This window comes from Sinocyclocheilus anshuiensis, unplaced genomic scaffold (assembly GCF_001515605.1).
Source record: "Sinocyclocheilus anshuiensis isolate Anshui unplaced genomic scaffold, SAMN03320099.WGS_v1.1 scaffold962, whole genome shotgun sequence".
Classification (NCBI taxonomy): Eukaryota; Metazoa; Chordata; class Actinopteri; order Cypriniformes; family Cyprinidae; genus Sinocyclocheilus; species Sinocyclocheilus anshuiensis.
Genome location: NW_015537985.1, coordinates 266,196 through 276,378, shown reverse-complemented (window position 1 = coordinate 276,378; position 10,183 = coordinate 266,196). Strand labels below are relative to the sequence as shown.

At 36.5% G+C, this 10,183-nt stretch overlaps 1 protein-coding gene across 1 annotated transcript in view; it reads left to right on the top strand.

The window, feature by feature from the left end:
• The window catches only part of LOC107674362 (zinc finger protein GLIS1-like), a gene marked incomplete at its 5' end in the record, with an annotated part of 16,752 nt that overhangs the window by 5,129 nt on the left and 1,440 nt on the right, over nucleotides 1–10,183 (top strand). The window contains 3 exons of the mRNA XM_016468321.1: nucleotides 2,273–2,383; nucleotides 3,152–3,296; nucleotides 5,873–5,993. Coding sequence (XP_016323807.1) covers nucleotides 2,273–2,383; nucleotides 3,152–3,296; nucleotides 5,873–5,993 — 377 coding nt within the window. The remainder of the gene's footprint in view (nucleotides 1–2,272; nucleotides 2,384–3,151; nucleotides 3,297–5,872; nucleotides 5,994–10,183) is intronic.

Below are 10,183 nucleotides of genomic sequence, written 5' to 3'. Positions count from 1 at the left end.
CTTCTTTATGCACCAAGAGCTTGTAACACTCCAAAGAGAAAGGAAAAATTGAAATCGCATTATATGACCCCTTTAATACTGTTCCTCGCCTCCCACTGCTCTGAACACGCTCTGCATCTCTCTCTCTCTCTCTCTCTCTCTCTCTCATTCAGCTCAGCTCCAGCAATGAACTGTTCCAATTATACTGTATATCAACTGTTCTTATTTTCACATAGCTATGAGAAGCGTTAAACATAGACGCGAGTGCAGTTGCCGTACTGTATTAAAGCTTTCATCAGGATAAAACCATATATTAAAAGCTAACACAAGCAGTAGCATTTACAAATAACAGCGTATCTAAAAGTATGAGACAACAACAAACAAAAAAAAACATAGGCCTACCATTAAAAGCTGTGCTTGCACAGGTTCTGCACGATCCTCTTCACTAATATCCTCTGCTTCTCAATCGGGCTCAAACTGATAAGCGATATTAACGACGCCGTTGTTTACAATACAACCGGAGCACATGCCGCTGAGGTGAGGGGCGGGACGATTAGACGCACTAGAGGCGGTTTAGCCAATCACAACACACTGGGCTAGCTAACCAATCAGAGCCCATCGCCTATTTCTGAGGGAGGGGCTTCATAAAATAAGGAAATGATCAGCGCGTTTCTCAGAGAAGGGACAGAGCGGTGTGGAATAAAGGTAAATTATGTGAAAAATAATGCTTTTTTTAAAAAACGAAGTATTAACACATGTTAGACTGCACCCCATAAACACAATCAAGCCTAGGAAAAAAAAACAGTGAACCACCCCTTTAACTAATTATAAATATGCAAAATATGCCATTTTTACTAGTGATTCTTGGAGCCCACTGTGTATATATAGTTGTGTTTCATCACGAATTTGCACTTATACCTAATATGTGAAAGGTGTACACCACTAATGAAAACAAACAAGCGAGGGAAGCTTACTTTTCACTTTTTCCAGACATAGTAGTAGTAATAACAGGGTTTTATTTACACTAAATTCAGAGTAAGGAATTATAGTATGGAACACTGGTGAGATCTCCTTTCATTTTAATGACTTAAGAAAAAAAGAGAGCCACTTCAGCGACTATACCAGCTCTGGCTGCACATCCTCTCTCCACAGCTCTCCCACCGCGGCTCTCATGCCAGCCTGTAAAGCTGTGTAACAACCAGCCTTCAAGTGATATCTGTTTCCTCAGTACACTTAAGTCAACAGAGCTGATTTATTCAAAGCAGGGTGGTTTCGTTCACTGCTGTCAGTAAGCTTCTGATGGCAGCCGTCGCACTTCTAATTGTAGACATGCTGACCGTGCAAATGTCATGATTCTTCATGTAGATGAGTGGAGCACATCTGTGGAAGTGATTGTTCAGGGCTGTTATAATTATGTCACTGTGTTATTAATGCAGACTTTGGGAAAGTTATCCAGCAAAGCATTCACTTTTCCTTCGCACCCTCTATCACACTCTCTGAATGCGCAGCTGAAATGTATGGTGTAAGAAGTGCATTTCTAGAGACATTACATTATTGATTAGTCAGTGCTGTTTTCAGAATTTGTGTAGCTCAGGGTGACATGTGCGGTTAATATTTGAAGTGGACAGATGTGGCGATTTCATAATATTTACTGAATCTTTTTGTGTGTGTATCGCTCTGCACCTGTGTAATATCCTGTGGAGGGTTTGTTTTATGTAGCCATGTGAAGCATCTGAAAACGTTTTTTTTTTGAGAAAAGTCTTGAACTGTCCTATACTTTGAGTTTAGAAAGTAAAGTATTTCTTATATATTTTGATACAAAATTTGCCACATAAAGTCAAAAACAACAAGTGCTACAACTGTTATTGTAATAAAAATAATTTTGTAATGTTTTTGAAAGAAGTCTCGGTAACACTTTATTTTAAGGATCAATTCTCACTATTAGCTAGTTGTTTATTAGCATGCATATTACTAGTATATTGGCTGTTTATTAGTACTTATTAGGCACAAATTAATGCCTTATTTGACCATATTTTAGATCCCTTAACCCCATACCTAAACTAACAACTACCTTACTAACTAATAATATTCAGCAAATTAGAATTGTGTTCAGGGAAAACTTAGTGAATGTGTAATGATTATTATTTTCGAATATTTATTGTATATTTGATATATTCATTCTTCATCAGTTCATTGTTCACAAATAATTGAATTACAGATTTGAATGACTAATTTACCCTTGTCTCTTCTACTGTGCCTCTTGCTTTATTATTTTATGTGGCACTTTTGGTAGAAACCGTATGCATGTCAGCTCCCAGGGTGCACCAAACGTTACACCGACCCCAGCTCATTGCGCAAACACATCAAGGTCCACTCCAGTAAAGCCCTGCAGGCACAGGACAAGGTAACAATTTCAAGTGTTTGTTAGTTTTGTATCAAGAGACTCTTTCAACAACCTCAGCCTCATTTGATAACCTAAAAAAATACATGCACACACAATGTGCAACTAATTAGCTGATCTTAATGAACTGATAAATGAAGTCACATCATTTAATGCATTAACTTCATCAGTAATCTTCATCCCAGAGATCTTTGATGAAAAGGTCTATTGTTTTATGGGCTGTTCCTGCTCTCCAAACAAAGGAGAATGAAGGAGATCTTTGTGTATTCCCATGGCTTTGGCATTCTAAGCAAGAACACATGTGTTCCCGTAATACAGTTAATAAGCAGTGCAGTGCTATTCCTCAAGAGGCCAGATGTGACATGCAAATAGCAAACATGCTCACCAGCTCCACTGAATGCTCAAATGAATCAACAACAGAAAGTTGTTTCAGCCTCAAGATTTTGCCGCTCTCAAAGTCAAGCAGTATATCTTTGCGGTACTTCTCTACAAAAGCAAAATGCAATAAATGCGCCCACACTGAGAACAAGCTTCACATTTCTTTTCATTGATTTTTTTTGATCGGTTTTCACACTCTGTTTTCTTTATTTGACTTTAGTTGTGCCAAATCCATCTGTCACAGATCATAGTCTAAATTACCCGATTTTGACATCTAGTTACTATGTCTTGCCTTTACAGAGTAAAGTACGATATGGTGTCTGCTTTATCAGAGTAGGAAGTCAGTGCTGTACATTTTATCATTTTATGCTTATGTTTTCTGTATCTTGACAGGTTCAGCTACACAATAAGGTGGAGCAGGAAGTTGTGGATGTGTGCCTTGGCTTGCAGCATCTCCATGGCTCTGTTCATTCAGTACAGAGTCCAGACCATAGGTGTCCTGCCTCCCTCACTAAGTTTCATCAGGAAGGCTTTACTGGTAGGTGTATACCCAATCGCTTATGGTCTATCCTATATTGGGCTTTTGACTATGATCTGCGAGATGTTTTGCCAGCTTGTGCTGTAAAACTGAAGGAAGTAAAGTACGCCAGATAAAAATGACCAGCATGCTGGGTTATTATTGATGCTGGTCTTGGCAATCTTAACTAACCAGCTTCCTCAGAAAGACTCAACCATCTGGTTGGAAAGTCATGCTGGTCTTAGCTGGTGTTTTCTGCATGGAAAACACCTATATTTTTGCTGGTTTTGAGTTTTTTTTATTATTATTATTTTTTTGTAATATAATTATTTGGCCAAAATGCTGAGGTAAAGCATTGCTGTGGAACACAAAACCTTAAACTCAGGTCAAATTTTTGTACAGTTTGAATTTAAGAATTGTGAATTTGCAATTCAGAAAACTTGAAGCATAATATTATAATCTGAATATATATTTCGCCCCTAAAAACATCCAGAACCAAAAAAAAAAAAAGTATAAATATAAAATAATAATAAAAAATCTACTGGTAACAAATGTGAATCTGAATACTCCACAATTATTTATTTATTTATTTACTTATTTCAAAATGCAAAATTCAAATGTTTTTGTAATTTTTCTCTTTTCCATATAAAACTAAGCATAACATCATTCACGATTAGCTCAAGATGTACATTATTATAAACACTACGGTTGAAAAGTTTTATGATTTTATTTAATGTTCTTGAAAGTCTCTTCTTCTCACCAAGTCTGCATTTATTTGGTCAAAAATACAGTAGAACTGTAATATTGTGAAACATTATTACAATTTAAAATAACTGTTCTGTTTTTAAAATGTAATTTATTGCTGTGATGGCAAATGTTGTGGCAAGTGCGATTCTCCTAAAAAATAAATAAATAATAAATCATACCGATCCCAAACTTTTGAATGGTAGTGTAAAAGAACCCAATACGAGTGAAAGATGACATTGTATAACCCTGTACACAAGCAGTCTGTATAATTCCAGCCACTATCCATTTTTAACCAGTGCACAGAAAAAATGGTTTATATGTGCATGCCATTTAGCATTACAGATGTGTCCAGGGGAGAATGTGCTCAGACCAGTGAGTCCCGTCCACTCCCTTCCTCATTTCCCTTTACCCATCATTTACACTACGTACTATTTCTGACATCAGCTGTTCCGACGAGCTCAAAAGAGCAGTGTTTGCGCAGTCACTGGGCACCCACCGTGGGCAAGCGGCCACCCCACGCATGTCTCTCACACTCCAGAATCTTTTCCATTCCAGCTGCTTTTCCTTCAGATGCTTGAGACGGAGTCAAGAAGCTGTCAGACAGCGCAGGGCTCCTTTAGTCAACACCTGAATTGATAATCCATGAGGGCAGTCCACACTAATTGCCTTAGACTGCTCGCGACTTTTCTAAAAGATGTGGCAGGCAGACAGAAGCCAAAGATATTTCAGTCGTCTGATTCTGCTGAATAAGAAAGAAACAACTATGTGTTTCGAGTGAAGAATAACTGTGAGAGATGTTTAACATCAGAAGCCAAACTGACAACATTATTCATTCTGACCTTGATCGATGAGGAATTAAACAGCATTAAAAGAAATTAAGCAGCAATGTTATCATGACATTCACTTCCTGTTCGGTTCCTCAAATTTAACATTAACAAGTTGTAATTCTCTCAAAGAACACAGTGATTATAAGTTTCTTTAACATTTTGGTGTTTTACAGCACACATTTCATATTATATGGCTGGATATGCTCTCATGTGACTGTCTCTTTCCCACCGCAAAATGTTGATTGCAACAAATGAGACAAAATCAAATTATAAAATTAATATAGCATAGCTTAGATAACTTGATCTTAGATGTACACTACCATTCAAACGTTTGAGGTCTGTAAAATTGTTTAATGTTTTGGAAAGACATCTCTCATTCTTACCAAGGCTTCATTTATTTGATCAAAAATACAATAAAAACAGAAGTATTATTCCCATTTAAATTGTTTTCTATTGTAACATATTTTAAAATGTAATTTATTCTTGTGATGGCAAAGCTGAATTTTCAGCAGCCATTACTCCAGTCTGGCATTAACTAGCATTAACTAACAATGAGTAATACATTTGTTGCGATATTCGTTCATCCTTGTTAGTGTTAGCTGTAAAAGTACAACTGTTCATTGATCATGTTTGCTCAGGTCAAAATAATATTAGCTGATACATTTGATTTTAATAATGTATTAGTAAATGTTGAAATTAACATGAACTTTTAATAATAAATGCTTCAGATTCATAAATGCCTCAGAACGTCTCTTTCTGAATGTTTCATTGTCATTTTTATTTCATTTTTCATTGATAGTTGTTAACTAATAATGGCAACAACAGCTGGAACTTTATTTTAAAGTATTACCAACATTTTTTGTTTACTGTCATCAATGTTGTTTGAGTTCATATTGAAATCTTAGACTTTTAATTAATTAAATTCTCTACTGCTTTCCATTTAATTGTGGTAATTGAGAAGTAAATGTGTTGTAACTATATAGAGATCTTGGTCATTTTTTTGTCGTTCCTGTGGGTTTACAGCATTCCCAGAGGAGGATGAATCCTGTTGCAGAGTATTATCTCTGGAGCAGCCCAGCAGACACTGCAGCATGGAGCACAGCAGCAGCAGCCTTCACAACCCTCTGCACAACAATCAGCCGAGGTGAGGATCAGCAATCTGTCTGTATAAGCATCACAATATATGACCAGGAACATCATAATACTGTATAGGGCTTTTCACACTGCGCGTAACCCTAGGTTATTGTCATTCCAAACCCAGCTTTTAACCCCAGGAAAAGACACGTCACTTTTTGTGGTGTTAACCCTGCATTGTGATGCCTAACTTATACAATGTGAAATTATGTTGTGTTAGAATGTTACAGCTGCTAGATGCTTAGCAACAGACATCCAATCCCAGGTCTCATATTTACATGCTTTGGACAGTCACAGAAACAAAGCGTGTTGAATAAACAATCATTTCAGCGTTTGAGGGAAAAAACGTCAACTGGTGATGGAAACCGTGTCAACTGGAGTGAAGAAGAGACTGTTTCATTCTTACTTTTATAGTCCGAAAGGTCTATTCAGGAAAAACGTGTTAGCAGTTGGTGACATATAATGAGGATGCGCAGTACCAGAGCTGTTATGTAACAAGTCGCGTGCTGCTTTCTTCCAATCAATGACACTGACACTGCACATATCCAAATAAGAACATTAACCCAAGGTTTAGTAATGTACAGTGTGAAACGTCAGCATATGAATACCCAAGATTAATTGTTAACCCCAAGTACAGTATGAGCAGTGTGAAACATGAAGCAAGAATGCATATATACTGTACAGTAAATTCCCACTGCTTTTGTGAGAAAAGTGATGCCCATGTATTTGAGTGCACTATTTTGTATTGTGATGGTAGCGACAAAATGTTATTTCTTCTCATATTGACTAGTTAGAACGTAGACTAGATATAGAACGTAGCATATTATGCGTTTTAGCAAACATACAGCATGGAAACATCCAGTTTGCTTCTCTGATACATATGGGAGCAATTTTACTTGAGTCTAATTGGCTATTTGTCACTGACTGGAGGACTCCATCTGCAGTTCATATATGTGCATCAACCACAGCAGTTAGCAACATGTGCTTATGATGTGAAACATTAAAACAGCACGATGCGATGGGAGCAAATCGTCCCTGCCCTGAGAACGAAGACATAATGAAGTGTGGCGACACGTGTTTCTTCAGTAGAAAAATATTATTATTATGCATTCGCATGGGTCTTTTTACAGCACACCGTTAACCCATGACCTGTTCTCTCAATGTTACTGTTGCACTGTCACGCAAATATGTGCCGATTGTGAAGGGATTTGATTTGATCTGGATGTCTTGCATTAAGATGTTTGTACAATCTTATGCCATATGGACAATTCAGAGATCATACGGATTGTGGTGTTGTGGTCACTTAAATTCGGTTCTTAGGAATGGCTGTAATGATTCTTCTCATTATTTCATCTTTCTTTATTGCGGTTGTTAAAGAAGCGTATTGTTATGCTGTCACTGACTACAAACAAGCCGTGTTTGTTTCTGAACGTTTGCTTATCCAGACGTGTCCGGAAAAGAAACACATGCCTTGACTTGGTTTGTGTAAGCAACAATCACTCTCGAGGTGATGTGACAGCAAACTCTGTGGCTGTAAACAGGAAATGTGTTTCATCAAAAAACAAACCATAACAGCAGAACCTACTTAACACTTCACGCACACCCTCGGTTGCCAGCTATCCTACGAGTGACTGTGTGACAGAAACACTGAAGGCTTGGGTTTGTGGTCCAAAAACAGAAAGCAAATTTTTTCCCAAATGGGTTTTAAATGATATTATACATTTTATAACTAAATTATCTTTCCTAACTCCTGTCATCAGAATCTGATCCCATTGCAAAATCTGTTTGGTTTGACAAATAATAAGCATTTAGGAGACTTACCGAGTATTGTTATTTCAAAACTCTGTTATGAAATGTGAGATTTTGGGTGATTTGCGGTTCATTTTTGTGTAAATGTGCGTGAATGCTGATGGACTTTCTTTTAAAGCAGTTATCAGAAAAGACACTATCATTTGGTCTTGTATGAGTTATTAGCCATTTGATTTTCTTGCCAAAAGAATCATTCAGTTTGATATATGCTTACATTACAATGTATGAGTAGTTTACAAGACAAGCCTTGTGGTGCGGCATGCTTTACCCCATCTAAAACTATTTTAAACAGCTTTTCCCACATGATTCTATAATTCATATGCATGCAGTTTTAGCATACTAAATAAGACTACAATGACCTTTTGTACTTTTGAAAATTCATATATCATAACGTACCACAATTTAAAATGAACTACTGAAGACTTTCAAAGCTTCTAAAATTTACACTTATAAGTTTGGGTTCAGTAAGATTTTTTTTTTTAATTAATTATTTATTTTACAGAAAGTTTTATTTAGCAAGAACTCATAAAATTGAGAGTAAAACGTTTACATTACAAAAGATTTCAATTTCAAATAAATGCAGATCTTTTGAACTGTTTATTAATTGACGAATCCTGAAAAAAAGTATCACAGTTTCTACAAATATATAAGCAGCGCAGCTGTCTTCAACATTGATAATAAGAAATGTTTATTGACACTGAAGTAATGGCTGCTGAAAATTCAGCAATGAATTACAATTTGAAATATTCAAATAGAAAACAGTAGTGATTTTTCACAATATTGCTGTTATTACTGTATTTTTAATCCAACAAAAACAGCCTTGGTGTGTATAAGAATCTTCTTTCAACAACAATAAAACCTTATATTTAACCTAAAATCTTGATGTTTATAAATGTAAAAATGCTCACGGGCAAGTAAATCTTATATTTAACCTAAAATATTGATGTTCATAAATCTAAAAAATGCTCAAGGACAAGTATTAAATCTAAATCGAAAAATGATCATGGGCAAGTTATTTTGCCTAATTCACTTATTGTGGACCTGCTGTTTTTAATGAGGAATGATAACTTGATGAGACATTGAAGTGCATTTGGAGTTCCTTTGGAGCAATGTTTGGTAGCAGTAATACATTTTTGTCCACCTGTGTGTTTAAAAGGAGGACTGTTGGATCCATAAAATCTTTTCCAAGATGAAAGTTCCTGCCCTGTAAAGTTGAGTCATTTCATTCACTTATTTAATGACCTCCTCAAACATGACAGGATACCTTACCCAAACGTTTTTAAGCAGGTCTTTCACTACAGTGTGCAGGCCGAAAATAACACACTGTCAACCAAGAGGAGGATCGGTGTGATGGTAAATTGGGATTTTTAAACGCTGCATGAAAGATTCCTCTCATTCCAGCCTAAGGGTGAGTACGGGCAGCTGGCTGTGATTAGTGCATATAGACAGGCTCGCTGTGAAACTATGAAGAGTGGAGCTGTTTTCTGAGTTTTGTGCTGACAGCCGCTCTATTGGGACACAGCTCTCTGCTCCACATACATGGCAGCGCTGCAGGGCTCCCACACACACACCACTTATCTGCCTCACTTATACTGTAAAGTTCAGTGATAGGACACAGCATTACCAGGCACATAATGGATTTTGTGTTCTTTTCACCAGTTAAAAATTTTTTATTGCTAATATAATTTATAATGCATAATATGGTTTTCCTAAATTTATTTCCTTTTCTCTGAGATGTTTAATAAAGACTCTTTTAATGTTTTACTCATTTTACTTACACTCTCGTTCACACAGTAGGGTATCTACACCATAGCACAATATTTACATTAGAGAGGGTGATCAAATTTAGTGGGAGAATTGTCCCAAATTCCAAGACAACTATTTTTCTCTGAATATGACTGGTTAGTTTTCATTGGGGTGTAGCTCCATTTAAGCAGATGTGAGTTATATTGACAAAAGCAGCTCTTGCTGATGAATAACACTGAAGAGCTTCCAAAAGACGCTTGGGCCGAACACCCTCAGGCCTCTCTGTAAGGGACCACATCATTTAAATGAACACTGTGCTCCACATAAAGTGCATCATGATGGTTCATTGCTGGCTAGCTGTGAGTTACAGCCAATGCTGGGCTCTCAAGAGGAATGAGTTACCAATAGTAACATTCTTTCATCGTTTATTGATCTCTACATAGTTAGAGTAATACATTAGTCGTGACCACAACTTTTAGGTACTGTTTGTATGTGAACTGTTTGTTTTTATGTTGTGTGAGGCAGTCTTTTCTGAGGTTTTTATGTAATCGTTTAAGCAGTTCTTGAATCTTGGCTCAATTTGACTTGCAGTAGAATTAATAGAATAGAATAGAGTAAAAATTATAATAATAAAGTAAATAGGAA